The sequence below is a fragment of the Pan troglodytes genome, chromosome 9 (assembly GCF_028858775.2).
Source record: "Pan troglodytes isolate AG18354 chromosome 9, NHGRI_mPanTro3-v2.0_pri, whole genome shotgun sequence".
In the NCBI taxonomy this organism is placed as follows: domain Eukaryota; kingdom Metazoa; phylum Chordata; class Mammalia; order Primates; family Hominidae; genus Pan; species Pan troglodytes.
Genome location: NC_072407.2, coordinates 96,218,536 through 96,237,928, shown reverse-complemented (window position 1 = coordinate 96,237,928; position 19,393 = coordinate 96,218,536). Strand labels below are relative to the sequence as shown.

Here is a 19,393-nt window from a genome sequence, read left to right as displayed (position 1 = left end):
GCTGAACAACTTAGTGCTGCAGATTGCAAAATCACACTCATCGTCATTCTTTCCTAATCAACTCTTCCCTCAACTTCACAATTCCCATCACCACCAATACCACACTCCACTCACCCAGACAGACAACCTCCACAGCACGTTCGACCAGTACTGCCGTTCATGGCCTATTAAAAACTAGGTACTCAAGTGCTGCTTATTTACTCCTTGATCGCACAGCAATCACCCACCCATTTTCTTCCACTCTTCACACCCTCTGTGCACAAGACCTCAACCGATGCCTTGCTCTCTGGCACCCAGCCCTCCAGGCCCCATCCTCTCACCTTCTTCCCAGACCCTAAATGCCACCATCAGGTTAGTATTTACTTAGTGCTGTTTTCAACCAGTCTGTCCTCTGCTCAAACAATAACTTCACAGTTCTGAAACCATCAGCCTACACTCTTCTGTTCCAGGCTGACCCAGGCCCATATTCACTCTCAGACTCCAGGAACTCTGACTTATCCTCCTGCCTTGGCTAGGAGAGTCACTGTGTCTCTCTTTCCAGGAACATATAACATTCTCTGCCATCTCAAAACCTTAACAAAGGTCTTACTCCTTCTTGTCCAAATCCCACCCACCCTCTGACAAAAGTTTTCCCAAAGTCCAGCCGCACTGGGTCCTCTCTCTTCCCCTGCCACAGAACTGTATTTAACCCTCCTGCGCTACCTTCCTGTTGGTTCATAAACACTCTCTCCTGTGTGGAAAGTCAGAACAGCTGATGAGGAAGGTAAGGCACGTAGCCACGTGATCCTGCCCAAACCACCAGACTTTCCAATCTCACACAACTGTTATGAAGCTCAAATGATAATTTACAGGAAGGGGACTTGTTCATCTCACATTTGTAAGACCGTCCAAGTTGAGGATCCCTCTAATGCCTGCCAAGTGCAGATATTTCCTATCATTCACAACCCTAGAGAGCTAAGATCTCAGCAAATACCAATTATATGTAAGACACTGAAAGAACACACTTCTCATGGAGCACCGGTCTTCACATCCTCCATGTAGCCACTCAGGAACTTCTCTGGTGTAAAATTTTAGGCGGCTGGACAAATATGTAGGAGACAGGGGTGAAAAACGGGGACACAGCTATTCTTGGCAAATCTGGTGGCAAGGTGCCAGTTCTAAGGGTGGAACATAAACTATAAGCCACAGTCCGATCAGAGGGGCATGAGGAACAAAAGAACTGAGGAGTAGGGATGCGAGTAGAGTAGACCAGGGTACCAATGAAACACCTGGGCAAAGAACGCTTTGGACCATAAAACTGGGGCCACTGCCCTTCCTGACGCTCACGACCATCACAGCTGGGCGTACCCAGACTCGGGCCTGTGAGCCGTAAAATCGCAGCTCACCGGGCCAGACCGGGGCGGCCACTCCCCTCCGTCCTGGGCGAGGCTTACCAATCGAGATCTCCTGCGCGAAAGCCAGCGAGATGAGCAGCAGGGGCAGCCCCACCGCAATGCACGTGACCATCTTGTCCACAGCCAGCTCCAGTCGCAGCCCCTTGAACTTGGGCTCCGTGGGCTCCTTCAGCAAGAAATCCGAGAACACGTACTCCGTGGCCAGGTGAGCGATGGCCATGGCTGCGGCGCGCCAGGCTCGACCAGGAGCTCCGGGTACCGCCGGCGTCGGGAAAGCTGCGCGGCGCCTTCACCCTGTCACCGGCCGGGCGCGCGGCTTTCGCTTTCCCTTTGCCTGCTCCCGCATCCCGCCTGCCTTTGTGTCTCGGTGCCTCAGGCTCCCAGCGACTCCGCTGGGCTCTCGCGCTCGCTGCCTCCGCCGCCGGCGGGGCGGGGCGGGGACCCGAGAGCTCCGGTTCCTGCGGTTCCACCCCGCACGCCCGTGCAAGTCCCCGGGCCGCGCGCGGCACTCGGATTCGCGCCTCTCCCGCGCGCCCCCAGGCGCGGGAACCACGCGCGGAACAAAGCGCTTCCCTCTGGCCCTGCCCCTCTGCGCCGCCCTGGCTGCCGAAGCGGCCTCCGGGCTAGCCCTGCGCTCACAGCCAGCTGCGCCGCGCTCTTCCGGAACCATCCGGGGAAACCAAGTACCCAGGGGCGTGGAGCTTCCGGAAGACGCGGTGACGCGGGGCGGGGTGGGCGCGGCTGCATCCCGCGCCCCTCGGGCCACTCTGACAAAGGGATTTTCCCACTGAGCGGCACCTTTGGAAATTCTCCCGTCCCTCCCTGCCGGATTCTCCTCACGTCCTGGCACCCGGGATTTTTAAAATCATTTCTGCAAGCGACTCTTTCTGTGGACGGGATGGCCCCCTTTACGCCCCACCCCCAACATTTCCAACACGGTGAAATCGGGTTAGAAGGAGCTGCAAAAGCTTCAAAGAACAGTCAGTGCCATAAAAGGCCAATCGAGCGGTGTAGACCGACGGTGCCTTGCAGAGGGAGCGCTGGACCCTTCCAGGAGCTCCGCGTGAGAGGGTGGCGCGGAAACGGTAGTGAGTGTGGAGTTTCGAGGCCTGAGTAGCGCTGCTGGTCCCGTTTCTCTTTCCTCTGCCATCCCAATCAGAGCCTTGTTCCGGGAGCCAGCAGAGAGAGGGGGGCCTGCAGGTAGGTGGGTGTTGGGGCTGCAGAGAGCTGCTTCTGAACAGCTCACAGGAAGTGGATGATGGAAAGACAAGAGGAAATACTCTGACCAGTGTCCACGGAAATTAAGGCTGTTGAAGTTGAAATAATTTGATTTATTGGAAGCTAAATGTGAGGATCCACCCAAGAAGACTTACCAGCAAAGTTGGGCATGTTCAAGATTTGTTACACGTTGGAAGGGTTTTAGAAGAAAGTTTAGGAAAAGGGAGGAGGACCCCTTATATCAGAGGTGGGATTTTTTTCATCGGAGGGTATGGTACCCAGGTTACAGTCACTGGCTGCAGATGACAACATACAGGCTAAAATGTTTTGTGCACAAGAAAATCAAAGTTTATATGATTCAGAAACAAGTCAGTGTTCTTTTCAATGTCAGTATTTTACATACTAATCAGTACATCAACAGTTCGAGGAACTGACAAAAGGATTTGAAGGACTCACAGTAAGATTTTTTACTCAGGGACAGGATCTAAGCCATGAATCATAAGACCTTTCTTAGATGGCTTAGTTTGGAAGCCCTGTCAAATGTGACATGTAGGTTATCACCAGCAACATTTGAAGCAGGCAGGACCTGCAAACATGAGGGCTCCTTGGGGCAGGGCTTGGCTCCCTTCTCTGTGGGTCCACAGATACAAGCCTCAACTCCCACATGTACCTCTATACCCCAGCCTGGCCGCTAAACACACATCCAAGAGCCTATACAGCTCTCTCCGCGTAGATGGCTCGTAGGGCTTCAAACTCATAACGGCCAGGACTTCAGTCTTCATCTTCCCCTTAAACCTGAACTCCATCTTCCCCATCTTACTAAATGTACCACCAGCCACCCGTGCACCCAAGTCGGAATCCTGGAGCACCATCTTCAACACTCCATTTCTCACAGCTGCCATAACCAATTTTCAAATTCTCTTGCTTCTCTCTCCTAAATATAGCAAATCCGACACCCCTCCACCTGCACTGCCAATACCCAATTGAACTCACCATCCTGTCTCCTAACCACATATAGGAAATATGTGAGACAGGGTCCCCCTCCATTCTCCTCTACAGCTGCCAGGATGAGCTTTTCAAAACTCCAGTCGGATCATCTTTTCTACTTAAAGTGTACATTGTTCTTAGCATAAAATACAAATTTCTTAGCATGGCCTCTGCCTACCTCACCACCAGCTTCACTGCTTTCCTTTCAGTTCTTCAAGTTAGCTAAGCCCTTGGCCTCCTCCAGGCCTTCCCACCCAAAACACTCCCCACAGTGGCCTCTTTGCCTGGCCCACCTTTATTCACCCTTCTGGCCTCAGCTTGATGTCACTTCCCTGGGAAAGCCTTCCCTAAGTAGACAGACTAGATTAGGTCCCTTTGTGAAATTCTCCCATAATACTAGCCACACTAGTTACTAGCTATTAGTCTTGGGGAGTTCTTTGACTCTCCTGTGTCTCAGTTTTCTCATCTTTAAAAAGGTTGTACCTCTTAGGACTGTGGTAAGGACCAAATGAGTTAACACGTGGGTAGTGCCCAGTGCCAGTGCCTGGCACCTTGTGAATCTAGGTACATTTCATCTGTCGTTGCTCTCTATTTTTCCTTCTTAAAAATAGTCACAATTGCAACTCAACAAATATTTATTCATTTATTTAGTGTTTGCCACCACTTTATATGATCGGCTTCTTGAGGGTAGGCCCATGCCCATGTGTACCACTTTTATCCTCAACACTTAGCACAAATGCCTCACACAGAGTTGGTGTTTTAATGCATATTATTAAATAAATGTCTGAAGGAATCTGAACACTTTTTAAAACTGGCCCAGTTCACACTCATTTATCCATACATTCCAGGCATATATTAGAGGCTGGTGATGGGCCAGTTCTGGGCTCAGTGGATGGGGAAGCAGAAATGAAGTGAATGGATTCCATTTCCTCAAAGACCTTATGGCTTAGCAAGAGAAATAAGGCATGCACACAATTAACTATAATGCAAGGTAGAAAGAGTGATTATTGTGAAAAGTGGGGTATACCAAGGGAGGTGCAGAGAATAAGTAGGGCCTGGGAGAATGTGTCAGTTGGGACATTCAGACCTGGGACAGGGGCTTTCTGGGAGTCAGGAAATCATGGGTGCCATTTCCCTTCTTTCCTTGCCAAAAGCTAATCATCCGATAGGCTCAAATGGCCCCTTTTTAGGCTCAAATGCCCCCTTTTTAGGAAGCCTTCCAGGATCCTCCAGTTGTAATGAATCCTTCCCTCCCTTGTTACTCTCTCCTCTGGCCTAGAAGTTAGTTCATTTTGCCTTCTGTGATGGGATGGTGGATTGTGTATCTCTTTTTTCATTACATAGCAAGTTCCTCTGAGGATCTGGACTGAATCTCAGCAGTTGCATAAATTGCCCTCAGTTTTGGCAATTTTTTACATTCCATATGATGTTATCCTACTTTTAATGAATTTAAAATAGAAGCCAGATGGAGAACTTGTTGGAAAATATTGTGTCCGGAATTCGTTCCTTCTAGTGGGTTCTTGGTCTCACTGACTTCAAGAATGAAGCCACGGGCCCTCGTGTTGAGTGTTACTGTTCTTAAAGGTAGTGTGGACCCAAAGAGTGAGCAGCAGCAAGATTTATTGTGAAGAACAAAAGAACAAAGCTTCCACAGCATGGAAGGGAAGCTGAGCAGCTTGCCCCTCTGGTGGCCAGCTTGTATTCACTTATTTGGCCCCGCCCACATCTTGCTGATTGGTCCATTTTACAGAGCGCTGATTGGTTCATTTCACAGAGTGCTGATTGGTCCACTTTACAGAGTGCTGATTGGCCTGTTTTTACAGAGTGATAATTGGTGCATTTACAAAACTTTAGCTACACACAGAGCACTGATTGGTGCGTTTTTACAGAGTGCTGATTGGTGCATTTACAAACCTTTAGGTAGACACAGAGCGCTGATTGGTGTGTTTTTACAGAGTACTGATTGGTGCGTTTACAAACCCTTAGCTAGACACAGAGCACTGATTGGTGTGTTTACAATCCTCTAGCTAGACAGAAAAGTTCTCCAAGTCCCCATCTGACCCAGAAGCCCAGCTGGCTTCACCTCTCAATCCCCCCTCTAAACAGGACACCCCAACTGCTGTTGGGAATTGGGCGATGACCGCTCTAGCTACTTCCTGCTGGATAGGAGCAAAGAAGGGGCCCTGCAGTTGTAGTGTCCTCCAGAGGGGAACTCTTTAGGCCAGTGAAAGGACCAGCAGGTCGGTCCAGCGGTCCTCGGTAGAAGTTGTTAGTTGAGCTCATTTGGGGTTCCATTTGTAAGACCATCTGTAGCTTGATGGCCTCGATCCTCGAGGAAACAAATTTAATAAGGAGGTTAAAAATACAGGGCCCGAAGGCGAGTAATAGTAAGATGGCTGCCATGGGACCTAGAAAGGGGAGAAGCCATGTTGCCCAACTCCAGAGTTTGGTATAAGAGTTTGAAAGGCATTGTCTGATTTTGGAAGCCTTTTCCTGTAAACGCCAGGCGGCATATCATACTATCCCTGAATGGTTAGTGTGAAAACAACACTCTTCCCCTAAGAAGGTGCACAGTCCTCCTTTCTCAGCAGTGAGGAGGTCTAGGCCTCGGCTGTTTTGGAGAGTCGCTGCTGCCAAAGAGTCTATTTGGGATCGTAGAATAAGGATAGATTTCGTTATCTCTTGCAAACTGTCTGAGAAATCCTTTGAGAGTGTGTGGTAGTAGGATAATGAAGTAGATAAACTGGCTATTCCGGTTTCTGTAGCAGGAGCCATTCCTAACCCTATAAGTGGGGGTATTAGTTGTATGGCTCTGCACTAACAGACTTGAGCTTTGAGGGGTACTGATAGGGTCTGGTTTCCCAGGGAAATGTTAATGTCGGGACTTAGAAATACTAAGGTGCAGGTGCCTTCCAGTTAGTGGGGTGGCAGATATAGTTCAACATTCCACATAAGAAGAATATACCTTGGCTGGGTAGACAGAACTGGTTGTGTATGTTATAAAGGTGTGTGAGTTTATTGTTTTCATTTTCCCATACTCCTAGAATACTTGCCAAGGTAGCTCCTATGAGTGGCTGGAAAGGGGTGTTGGGAGCAAACTGAGTGGCTCCCTGTGTTCTATTTTCCCACTGGAGAAAAAACCATTTTGTATCTACTAGGAACCATTCGAGAGAGCGATTGAAAGAGGGGATGAGAAGGCATTCACTAGTGGTGGGGATACTGCTGCAGGGGGCCCAGGGGTGAATGGTCACGCAGGGAGTATGTTTGCCATTACAAAACCTGGACTGTTTGTTAAGCAGGGAGGAGGTGATGATTTTGGGGGCCCTGAGACATGGACAAGCCATCTGAATGGAGCTGTTTGAGTGACTTGGAAGTTACTATGATCAGTTGGGGCTTGAAGTTGTAGGGTGTAATTACACTGATGGGGTAGTAGGTGCCCCAGGAGCAGACCTGATAACAGGTTGCATTGGATGCATAAAGGGGCTTGGAAAGTTAAGATGGTATTTGTAGTTATAGGGCCGTGTATGGGCTTTTCATTGCTTGTGTAATAGGTGAGGTTGGAAATGTAAGAACGCAAAAGTTGTATTGCATGTCCTGTTAGGGTATTCTTGGTCCTATCAGAGATGGGGAAGTCGGCTAATGATTGCATATTTAGAAGTCGGAAAGGGTCTTTTCCTTCAAAACGAGGGTGGTATGTTAAGTTGGTAAAGACCCAATTTTTTGCAGGAATGGGAGGTTCCGCCTGGCAGCAATTTTGGCCTTAGCATCTGCCTGACGGTTTCCTTCTGCCTCTTCTCCTTCACCTTTCTGATGGCTTTGGCAGTGTAAGACTGCCACTTCCTTGGGGTTTTGCACTGTGTGCAATAACTCCATAATTTCCTTGTGGTATTTAATGGGGGTTCCCCCAGAGGTTAGGAACTCCCTTTCTTTCCATATTGCAGCATAAGCATGTAGGATTAGATAAGCATACTTACTATTTGTATACACATTTATTCTTTTTCCCTTTCCCAGTTCTAAGGCTCAGGTAAGTGCCACTAGTTCTGCTAACTGGGCGCTGGTCCCTGGGGGAAGAGGCTTACTTTCAACTATGGTTACATCACTAACTATGGCATAACCTGCCCTTCATATCCCATTTTCTACAAATGAACTTCTATCAGTATATAGGTTAAGGTCAGGATTAGCTAAGGGGACTTCTAAGAGATCATCTTGGGCAGCATAAGTCTGGACTATAATTTGTTGGCAGTCATGCTCGATTGGTTCCCCATCATCTGGGAGAAAAGTGGCAGGGTTGAGGGCCATGCACGTACATATTTGAAGCACCAGTCCCTCAAGGAATAGCAGCTGGTATCTAAGTAGGCGGTTGTCTGATAGCCATAAACTTCCTTTGGCACCTAGTATGCCATTTACATCATGAGTAGTCCAGACAGTGAGATCTTTTCCTTGTATTATTTTGATAGCCTCTGACACTGAGACGGCCACTGCCACAACTACCTGTAAATGGTGAGGCCAGCCTTTTGCTACTACATCAATTTCCTTACTTAGGTATGCCACTGGTTGTGGGGTTGTCCCACGAGTCTGAGTAAGGACTGCAAGAGCTATCCCTGCTCTCTCCATGACGTATAAAGAGAAGTTTTGTCCTGTGGCAAGGCTTAAAGCTGGAGCTTGTACTAGGGCCGGCTTTAAGGTTTTGAAGCCTGTTTCTGCCCCTGCTTCCCGTTCTACTAGATGAGTATTTGTCCTCTGGGTCTCCTTGATTAGAGTATAGAGGGGCCTGGCTATCTCGCTGTATCCAGGGATCCATAGTCGGCAAAAGCTGGTGCTTCCAAGGAACCCCCGCAACTGTTTTAATGACTTAGGGCAAGGATAAGCCAGTATAGGCTGTATTTGTTCCTTGCTGAGGGCCCTGGTTCCTCTGGCTAAGATTAGGCCTAGATATTTGACCTGCTGTAGGCAAAGCTGGGCCTTCGATCTAAACGCCTTTTACCCTTGATTAGCTAGAAAGTTCAAGAGATCTAGAGTAGCCTGCTGGCATGAGGCTTCTGAACCGGTAGCCAAAAGTAAATCATCCACATCCTGAAGGGCCGAGTGCCTGAACTTGAGAAGTGGCCTAGATCTTGGGCCAATGCCTGACCAAACAGATGAGGGCTATCCCTAAACCCTTGGGGCAAGACAGTCCACGTAAGTTGGGACGTGTGGTCTGTGGGATCCTCAAAGAGAAACTGGGAGTCAGAGTGCAGGGGAATAGAGAAGAAGGTATCCTTGAGGTCCAGAACTGTGAACCATTCTGCTTCCTCTGGTGTTTGAGAGAGCAGGGTACAGGGGTTGGGTACAACTGGGTATAGAGGAATTACTGCCTCATTGATGAGTCTAAGATCTTGCACTAGTCTCCACTGACCATTCAGTTTTTGTACTCCTAGAATTGGGGTGTTGCAGGGACTGCTGCATTTCCTTACTAAGCCTTGAACTTTTAAATGTTTAACAATATCCTGTAATCCTTTATGAGCTTCAGGCTTTAAGGGATATTGCCTTTGATTAGGAAAAGTGGTGGGATCTTCTAGCTTGATTTGGACTGGGCAGGCATTTTTTGCCCTTCCAAATTGTCCTTCCAATGCCCAGACTTCAGGGTTGATTCCGTCCTCAAGTAGAGGACAACAAATGGGTAACTTGTTCCCCATATTCATGTAGATGATAGCTCCAGCTTTGGCTAATATATCCCTTCCTAATAAGGGTGTGGGACTTTCAGGCATAACAAGAAAGGCATGTGAAAAGAGCAAAGTCTCCCAATTACAACTGAGGAGGTGCAAGAAATACCTGGTTACAGACTGTCCCAGGATTCCTCGGATGTTACCGGACCTTGAAGACAGTTGTCCAGGACAGGAGATTAACACTGAGAAGGCTGCGCTAGTGTCCAGGAAGAAGTCAATTTCCTGGCACTCAATGGCAGTCAATTTCCGTGGCTCAGTGAGGGTGATGACATGAGCTGGTGCTTGCTCCGGGCACCCTCAGTCCTGTTGTTGGATCATCTGGTTGGGGGCTTCTGGCCCAGAGAACCATTGCACCCTGGAGCAGTGCACTTTCCAGTGAGTGCCTCAACATAGCAGACGTGGACGAGGGGATGGCTTGTTTCTTGTTGGACAATCTTTTTTAAAGTGTTCCTGTAAACCACAAAGATAACAAGCCCTACTGGGTGATTGGCCTGCTCCATTTTCTGTCCTGTCTGAATCACCAAGGTTTATTTGTCTGATGGCCATGACTAAGCCTGCGGCCTTTCTCTGGTCTCGCTTTTCCTTTTGAGCCTGTTCCTCTTGGTTCCTATTATAGAACACTGAGGTTGCCAGGTTTAATAATGTCTCCAGATTTTGTTCAGAGCCCAGGGCTCACTTTTGGAGCTTTCCCCTGATATCTGCAGCTGATTGGGTAATAAACTTATCTTTTAGGATCAATTGACCCTCTAGTGAGTCAGGTGACAGGGGAGTATATTTTCCTAAGGTCTCCCATAGCCACTCGAGGAAGGCAGAAGGATTTTCTTCCTTTGCCTGAGTTATGGTGGACATCATTGAATAATTCATGGGCTTTTTCTTAATTCTCCTTAGTCCTTCTAGAACACAGGTCAACACATGTTTACGACTCCAGTCCCCATGATGTGAGTCACGATCCCAGTGGGGATCCATACTGGGGATGGCTTGCTGACCAGTAGGGAATTTGTCCCTTTCTTCAGCTGTCATTCTGTCATTTACTTGACTAAGGTACCAGTTATCTCCAAACTCTCAGGCTGCAGCTAAAGCCACATTCTTTTCATTAAAGGCCAGGGTTTGATCTAACAATAGCATGACATCTCTCCAAGTGAGATTAAAGGTTTGCCCTAGACCCTGTAGGACATCTGTGTACCTATCAGGATCATCTGAAAACTTCTCCAGGTCTGCCTTGATCTGCCTTAAATCAGAGAGGGAGAAGGGGACATGTACCCAGGTTGGGCCAAATTCCCCTCCCCCTACAGCTTGAAGGGGACATAACTGATAGCCCAGGGGTTTTTGTGGTCCTTTGGAGATTTCTTTGCTTGTTTCCTTCTGGGTGGGGGAGATTAGAGGAGGCTTATCATTAATACAAAGGGGAGCTATAGGGAGGATAGGATATGGGGGTAAGCTGAGAGGTCCTCCTGTGAGATGTAAATTGCAAGCTTTGCATAGTTGTGTGTTCTCCTTCAATGAAAAGAAAGCTTGGATATAAGGTATTTCACTCCATTTGCTTTCCCTCTTACAGAAAAGGCTAAGCTGCAGGATAGTACTGTAATTTATACTTCCCTCAGGTGGCCAGTTTTCCCCACCAGAGAGAGAATACTGGGGCCAGACCGTAGTGCAGAAAAAAATGAGCTGCCTCTTTTTCAGGGTTTGCAGGTCAAATTGCTCCCAATGGCTTAGGATGCATTTCAAGGGTAAGCCTGTTGATGCCTGAGTGTTTCCCATCTGAAAGACAAAAACCGCCCACGGGTTGTTTCTCCCCCTGCCCAAGAACCTGCAACAGTCCCTGGACCCTGCTGATCAGAATAGTTGCACTCACTGATGCAGCAGCAGAAACACTAATTTTCCTCCTAGACCACAAGGAGGACCGAGGAAGGTCAGATTTAGTGGCTGTTGCAGACACATTCTCAAAAACCCGCACCCTTGCCTGTCCTCCTAGACCACAAAGAGGACCGAGAAAAATCAGATTTAGTGGCCCTTACCGATGCATTCTCAAAAACCTCTTAGAGTCCTAAGCGTTCTCCTGTTAGTATTGGGACTTTACTTGTGTCCTATAAAGATGTTTTGCCCCAAAAATCAAGTGGAGGGCCATACCCTGAGGGAGGGACAGGATCTCCAGAGTTGGAAGAGTGATGCCTTTTGTCCTCACTTATATGAATAGGAAGGATAAAATTTCTGAGGCTCCCCATATCCTAGCTTCAGGAACAGCTTTTGTTAGGCCTGCTTGTCTGAGGAGGGATCCTAAAATTCCAGGTAGTCCCCGCTATGATGGAGCTTTGGGCAAAAATTATGTCTTTCTGGTTGGTGAGTCTGGGTGCCTAAAGAAGGGAATAGAGTCCTGAAGTTTATACTAGAAATCATTCTTATAGGAGAAACTAGAAAAGCACCAGAGGCAGGGAGTGGTTTTTAGAAGCAGGACTAGCCTTGGAGAAGAGAGAGGAGAGGAAGTTTGTCTGACAGGCATTGGGACCCAGGGGGCAAGGGTCAGGATAGATAGGATAGATGGGCGAGTCTCACTTGGGTGACATGACTTTGAGAGTTCTGCTCATGGCTGCAGGGTCAACCAACTTGTTGTCAGGACCCCAGAGCTGAGTGACTTTCCTCTCTGTTGACACTTGGCTCAGCCCAGAAGTACAGGAAAAGCAGAAGCTGGTTCCAGGCAAACCACCGCTCCCAACTCCGAAGAGTCGGGAGTTGTTAGAGAGCCCTTTCCCAGAAAGCCTGACACCCGTGTCTTTAGTCTGGTGGCCGCACTAGTCACTTTTAACTGGCCAACAGGTGCCCAGTATTTAGCCCCCAAATTCTAAGGAAAAATAGGACAGAATAGCAAGGGAAAGGGGTCCGATGGTACTCACCACGTGGCAATAGGCAATAGTCCCTTCATGGTCACCAAAATGTGTCTGGAACTGGTTCCTTCCAGTGGGTTCTTGGTCTCACTGACTTCAAGAATGAAGCCGCAGACTCTCACTGTGAGTGTTACAGTTCTTAAAGGTAGTGCGGACCCTAAGAGTGAGCAGCAGCAAGATTTATTGTGAAGAACGAAAGAACAAAGCTTCCACAGTGTGGCAGGGGACCTGAGTGGGTTGCCACTGCTGGCTCGGGTGGCCAGCTTTTATTCCCTTATTTGGCCCCACCCACGTCCTGCTGATTGGTCCATTTTACAGAGTGCTGATTGGTCCGTTTTTACAGAGTGCTGATTGGTGCATTTACAAACCTTTAGCTAGACACAGCTCTGATTGGTGTGTTTTTACAGAGTGCTGATTGGTGCGTTTACAAACCTTTAGCTAGACACACAGCACTGATTGGTGCTTTTTTACAGAGTACTGATTGGTGCATTTACAAACTTTTAGCTAGACACAGAGTGCTGACTGGTGTGTTTACAATCCTCTAGCTAGACAGAAAAGTTCTCCAAGTCCCCACCTGACCCAGAAGCCCAGCTGGCTTCACCTCTCATTAGGATGTAGGTCCTAATCAAGTCAAAGATGGAAAGGTTGGGGCAGAGGAGGTAGTTCGGATTTTTTTAGTAGGCATTAGGGGGTTTTTGGAAGGGAGGAATATAAAGGATGTTGTGCTTTAAGATGATTAATCTGCCAGCCATGTGTACAATGGACTGGAATGCAGAGAGTGGAGATGGAGAGGCTGGGTAAGAGGCTGTCAAAGTTTTGCAAAGGAGAAGTAACAAAGGCCCAAACTGGTGCTGTGGTCTGGAGGATAGAAATGGGTAGCACAGAAGGGTGTGGTAGCTAAGGGAACTATTTTTTCCTACTGTAAAAATCAAATCAGACAATCTGACATGTGCCAGCATTCTTTCGGGGTAATGAGAAGGTAAGACCCTGGGTTCAACTCCTGGGTTTGTCACTTACTTGATACATGACTAAGGCTGTGTCGCTGGAAATCTCTAAGCCTCAATTTCCCTATTCTCCAAATAGGGATAATGCTTCTGACCTCATGGGTTGTTCTGAGGATCAAATGTGATAATGTATGTAACAGTGCCTGCCACATTGGTGGCATTTAGCATTTGATAGCTGTCATTACCAACCACAGGACTTTAACATGTCAAATGAGAGTGTAGATAACATTGTTTTTTTAAAACATAGACTTTATCACTTGAGGCCAGAAGTTCAAGACAAACCTGGGCAACATAGAAAGACTCCATCTCTACAAAAAGTTTTATTTAAAAAATAGCCAGGTGTGGTGGTGTGTGCCTGTAGTCCTAGCTACTCTGGAGGATAAGGCAGGAAGATTGCTTGAGCCCAGGAGTTTGAGGCCGCAGTGAGCTGTGATTGCACCACTGTACTCCAGGTTGAGTGACAGAGCCAGACTCTATCTCTACACACACACATACACAAACACACACCCCAGAGAGTTCCCATGTACCCCATTCCTGCATCCATTCTACACATGACTGGCAGATTAATCATCTTAAAATGCAAGACCCCTATTATTATTATCTTACATTAGTATGGTATATTTCTTACAACAAATGAGACAATATTGGTACATTAATTAAAGTCCATAGTTTATTCATATTTCCTTAGTTTCCCCCTAATATCCTTTTGTTCCAGGAACCCATCTAGGATACCACAGTATGTTTCTTTCATCAGCATGTCTTCTTAGCTCCTCCTGGCTGTTTCTCATGCTTTGTTTTTGATGACATCACTTTTTAATAATTATACATTTAGGGATTAAATCACACATCCTCCTCCCATGTCCACCTGCCTCTCCCCTTGTCCCAGTGTCATTTGTTAGAAGGAAGCCAAGGTGGAGGCCAGGTGTGGTGGCTCATGCCTGCAGTCCCAAAACTTTGAGAAGCCGAGGCCAGTGGATGACTTGAAGCCAGGAGTTCGAGACCAGCCTGGCCAACATGACCAGCCTGGCTGACCATGTCTCTACTAAAAATACAAAAGCTAGCCAGGCGTTAGCCAGGCATGGTGGCACATGCCTGTAATCGCAGCTACTCAGGAGGCCGAGGCAAGAGAATCGCTTGAAACCAGGAGGTGGAGATGGCAGTGAGCCAAGATTGTGCCATTGCACTCCAGCCTGGGAAACAGAGCAAGACTCTGTCTTAAACAAACAAAAAAAGTCAAGATAGGTTGTGAAACTCATAGGCAGTCTCTCAGAACTCTGTTTTACTTGTTTGAGAACCTTGACATTTGAATATGAGAGTTTTGCAACCAAAATAGTCTAAGTCAAAATAGTGAAGTTCAGTAGACTGCCTAATCTCTTTATATATTCATTCATTCAATGAATATTTGCTGATAAACTATTATGTATTTGTACTATGATCTCTGCTGGGGATGCAACATTGAGCCAAACAGGTCAGGCATCCTTGCTTCCACAGAGCTACATTCCAGCCAAAGAGGCAGACAAAACTTAAGCCAACAGACATAAAATGATTATGTCCTGTAATAAGTGCTGCAAAGGAAAACAGTGAAGATAGTAAATAACAGGGGGAAGGACCCACTTTAAAGAGGGAAGTCAGGGGAACCCACATGTGAACTAGAAAAGCTAGGAGAATATGATATTGAATACTGAGTGTCAACTTGATTGGATTGAGGGCTACAAAGTATTAATCCTGGGTGTGTCTGTGTGGGTGTTGCCAAAAGAGATTAACATTTGAGTCAGTGGGCTGGGGAAGGCAGATCCACCTGTAATCCATTGGTCACAATTTAATCAGCTGCCAGCGAATATAAAGCAGGCGAATATAAAGCAGGCAGAAAAATGTGAGAGGGAGAGATGGGCTTAGCCTCTCAGCCTACATCTTTCTCCCATGCTGGATGCTCCCTGCCCTCGAACATCAGATTCCAAGTTCTCCAGATTTGGGACTTGGACTGGCTCTCCTTTCTCCTCAGCTTGCAGATAGCCTATTGTGGGACCCTGTGATCATGTAAGTTAATACTTAATGAATATATATATATATATATATATATATAATGAGCTTTTATATCATTATATACATATAAAATGAGTTTATATATCATTATATATTATGTATATATAAAGTGATCTATTCTACACATGACTGGCAGATTAATCATCTTAAAGCACAAGACCGGTATTATTATCCTCTTACATATATATATATGTTCTATCCCTCTAAGAGAACTGTGACTAATACAGAGAGGGAATGAGGAAGCTAGGGAGGGAGAGCATTCCAGGCATAGAAAGCAGCATGTGCAAAGGCCCTGAGGCAAGAAAGAACTAGCAGAGTATAGGAGCGGATGAAAGCTGGAGCAGAGTTCAAGAAGTTGGAGGAGTGGGCATGGGCCAAGTCAAGCTGGGTCTTAAAGACCAAGGTAAAGAGTTTGGATGTTATTAAAAGTGAAATGGGAAGACAGTAAAGGGTAGTAACCAGGAAAGTGATGAAATTTGGAAAAACATGAGGCAATGTGTGGACAGTGGTGGAAAGGAGCAGTAGTGATGATGGAGAGGCTGGTTTGGGGACTGCTGCAGTGGCCCTACTCAAGCAGGATTTGTGTGAATCTGCAGCCCAAGGTCAGGGTTAGAGAAATACATTTTGAATTTGTTTGCATAAAAATGGTTTTCCTATCATAAGGATGGATAAAATAAACTATGGAGTGGCTGGTAACACATTACCACAAACTTGTTGGCACACATTTCTTCTCTTACAGTTCTGGACCTCTGAAGTCCAAAATCAGTTTCAAGATATCTGCAAGGCCAACCTCCCTCTGGAGGCCCTAGAGGAAAATCCTTTCCCTTACCTTTCCCAGCTTCTGGAGATGCATTCCTTGCATTCCCTGGCCCATGGCCCTTTCCTCCATCTCCAAAGCCAGCAGCATGGCATCTTGTCTCGGTTGTCATATTGCCTTCTTCTGTAGCCAAATCTCCCACTGCCTCTCTTTCATAAGGACACTCGTGATTACATATAGGGCCATTATGGATAATCCAGTATAAATTTCCTATCTTCAAGATCCTTAAAGTAATCATACCTGCAAAGTCCCTTTTGCCACATAGGGTGACATTCACAGGTTCAGGGATTAGGACATGACATCTTTGGGGCAATATTCAGCCTACCACAGAGGGTAAAAAGAGAAAAAGGACCCAGTGTCAAGTTATGAGGCATGCTAACATTTAGGTCAGACAGAAGAGAAAGAAGGAACTAGAAAAAGAGATTGAGAAGGAATAGTCATTGAGGAAGAAGGAAGGCTGGCAGAGAGTCATGTTGCAGAGCCAAGGGACTAGAGACTCCGAGTGTTCAGAAGGAAGGAGCTGTTACTTGTTGCTGAGAGGTTGAGTAAGATAAAGATGGAGAAGAAGCCACTGGAAATGGCATCATGATTGGTGATCTCTACCACAGCAGATTGGGGTGTGGGGGCCGGGCACGCTAGATTGAATGAAAGCCATCAGAATGGGCTGAGGAATGCATGGGGTGAGGTGGTACAGGCACCAAGTGTGAATACCTCTATGTTCTGCTATCAAAGGAAGAGAGAAACTGGGTCGGAGGGGGTTATAGAATTAAATAAGACAGCACATTGCTTTCTGTTTTTAATGGCGGACATTGCTGATGGTTTCATAGAAAGATGGGAGGAAAAATGGATACCCAAGGGAATGAAGTCTTGAGAAAGCAAGAAGCAATGAGGCCCAAAGTCAAATGAAGAGACTGTCCTGCTAGGAGCAGGGACACTTGTATTGTAATAGGAAGAAATATGTGTGTAAGTGAAGGCAGAGTTGATTTTCTCAAGAGTGAGGCTGAGAACAAGGAGTGTAGTTATGTTTGAGGAAACAAAGTTTGAGAAGTCATATTACTTGTGGAGATACACTATTTTGTTTCATTTCCTCTAACAAGTATCATTGGCATAGTCATAGCCCCTAAATATCTAAAAATTAATTCCCCTTTAACCACCTCCCCTAGTTCAGTGGTAGATAATTTTAAGTGAAAATAACCATGCAAATAGCCACCTTATGTGACACTTTATTAAAATGATAAATGATGCAATCAAACTACTTTGTGGTTTTGTTTTCATTAAAAAAAACTGAAAAGAAAAAAAACAACTGAACAACTTGTCTTACTAAGGTGGGTAATAAATAAGGCATTTACCATAATTATTATGAAATTATGCAGCCTACATATGTATGAAAACTGTAGAACATGTACTATGAAATCACATTGTCAATGGTTAACAGATTGAAATTCAAAATCTTTTGTGTATGCTGTTTGATATGACATTCAAGCAAACTATGAACAGAACTATTAGCATTTGCATCCCCTTTTATGTTAAGACTATAGCTTCTATCCAATTACCCATTTCCCCTCGTCAAGATGAAGATGAAACAGTGTGAAAGGTCCCTCCACCAGAATATTTCTTAGGTCCTTGTCATTCACTTTGACATTCAAATGACCCACTGCTAAGGCAGGCATACCAGTATCACTCATCTAGCATTGGCATTGGAATCTCAGGGCATCTCGCCCAGAGCTAAAAGCAATTTCTCAGTCTTGTAATAAACAATGTTACTTTTATCAATCTTACACCTACTGTCTAAGCATAGGTATGGACAGTGTAGATTGCCTCATAATGGGTTGAGTTTAGTTGTTCAATAATTTTTTTGCATTTGAATCTTGGAAATTATTTATTAATTTTCAAAGCTGGTTTAATGGTTTAAGAGAATCTGCCACCAAGATTATCTTTTTCTCACCTTTCCTTTTCCTTTTTTCTCCTTCCATAAAGAGGTATGTCTTTAAAAGCCATAGAATCTAGGATATTTAGAGGTCCCTTCTCCTATCTAGTCACCTACATTGATAAATTCCTCCTGGTGTTTCTCATACAATGAGAATGTTATAATTTCATAGAAGATGAGGACTTGTAAAGATTCCCTCTAACTGAATGAAAAATCAGACTCCAAATTCAAGCCCAGACTTGCCTCCTTTAAAGCTTCCCTCCCTGATAGAAAGCTTGCTTTAAACTCTCAGGGAGTCCCTGATTCATAAAGGGAGAGCCTAACATGTTCTTTTACAGATTTCAGCCCTCCCACAGTCTGAAGTAGAGATACAATTTCTCTACTTGATTTTTGAAAGTACAAACATTGCCACAGAAACATATTGTAAAAACATGTAACATGAAGTGAGTTGTAAACATTCAAGTAATTTCTACAGGTTTGAATAAAAACAGCAGAAATTTTTTAAAAAACTTATAACTTTGCTTTTTAAAACAAGCAGTGCACAGGCTATTTATATCAAAGAGGAAAAGGCCAGAAGAGCTGGTTAAAGCCTCCAAAAAATTTATTTGGTCTAATTCTATCAGCAGACACTGACTTAGACATTTCCAAGAACTCCTAAGAAAGATATTTTCCACAGAACAACCAAGGGATGCATGTTATGCAACAATGTTGAAAAAGTAGTGCCCTTCCAGTTAAATGTCTGAGGCACTCTAACTTTTTCTAGAAGCTGTTCACCTAGAAACTTTGGTGGTTAGCTAAGAAAGCACTGTTCAAGAATTATAAAAGATGGAATATAAAGATATCTTTCAGAGGGTCTCCCATTCAGTGAATCCAACCAAAGAATAGACTAAGAGTTGACATTCTCAGCCATGCCCATTCTCCTTTTTCTGTGTTTTATACCTGAGGATTATTCACAGCCCATTTAAAAATAAATAAATAAAAGCAAATTGCTTTGGATGATGTTTGAGAGGATCAGAAGGCTGATCCAGGATACAGTGTCAGCCTTCCTTGGTGAGTGATGCCTTGGTCCAGTTTCCCTGTTGGCTGCCATCTGGCCAGCTGTGGGACATCACCCTTTCCTGTTGAGGGAGACCAGATGGTTCACAGAGCATCTGTGGGGAGAGCACAGGACTGGACTTGCTGGTAATCTGTCTGCTTCATTGCAGAGCAGAGTCTGAGGGAGAGAATCACCGTGGTGATTAGAAGGAGGAGTCCAGTGATGAAAAGGATGACCAAGGCTGCCTTGGCTCCTGTTGGACCCAGATTCTTGCCAAAGAAATAGAGCTGCTCTTTGCCAGGTCGTTCTGTGAAAAAGATAAACTTGTCAGGCCCCTAACATTTTTGAGGGGTGAAATGTTGACTCATTTACATGGGGAGAGG

At 45.8% G+C, this 19,393-nt stretch overlaps 2 protein-coding genes across 2 annotated transcripts in view; both read right to left on the bottom strand.

The window, feature by feature from the left end:
• The window catches only part of PANX1 (pannexin 1), a 57,541-nt gene extending 53,695 nt beyond the window's left edge, over positions 1 to 3,846 (bottom strand). Inside the window, exon 1 of the mRNA XM_522150.8 lies at positions 1,434 to 3,846. Within this exon, the coding sequence (XP_522150.2) occupies positions 1,434 to 1,614 (181 nt within the window). The 5' untranslated portion in view covers positions 1,615 to 3,846. The remainder of the gene's footprint in view (positions 1 to 1,433) is intronic.
• Positions 3,847 to 16,799: 12,953 nt separating this feature from the next.
• The window catches only part of HEPHL1 (hephaestin like 1), an 86,534-nt gene continuing 83,940 nt past the window's right edge, over positions 16,800 to 19,393 (bottom strand). Inside the window, exon 20 of the mRNA XM_508699.7 lies at positions 16,800 to 19,317. Coding sequence (XP_508699.4) covers positions 19,115 to 19,317 — 203 coding nt within the window. The 3' untranslated portion in view covers positions 16,800 to 19,114. The remainder of the gene's footprint in view (positions 19,318 to 19,393) is intronic.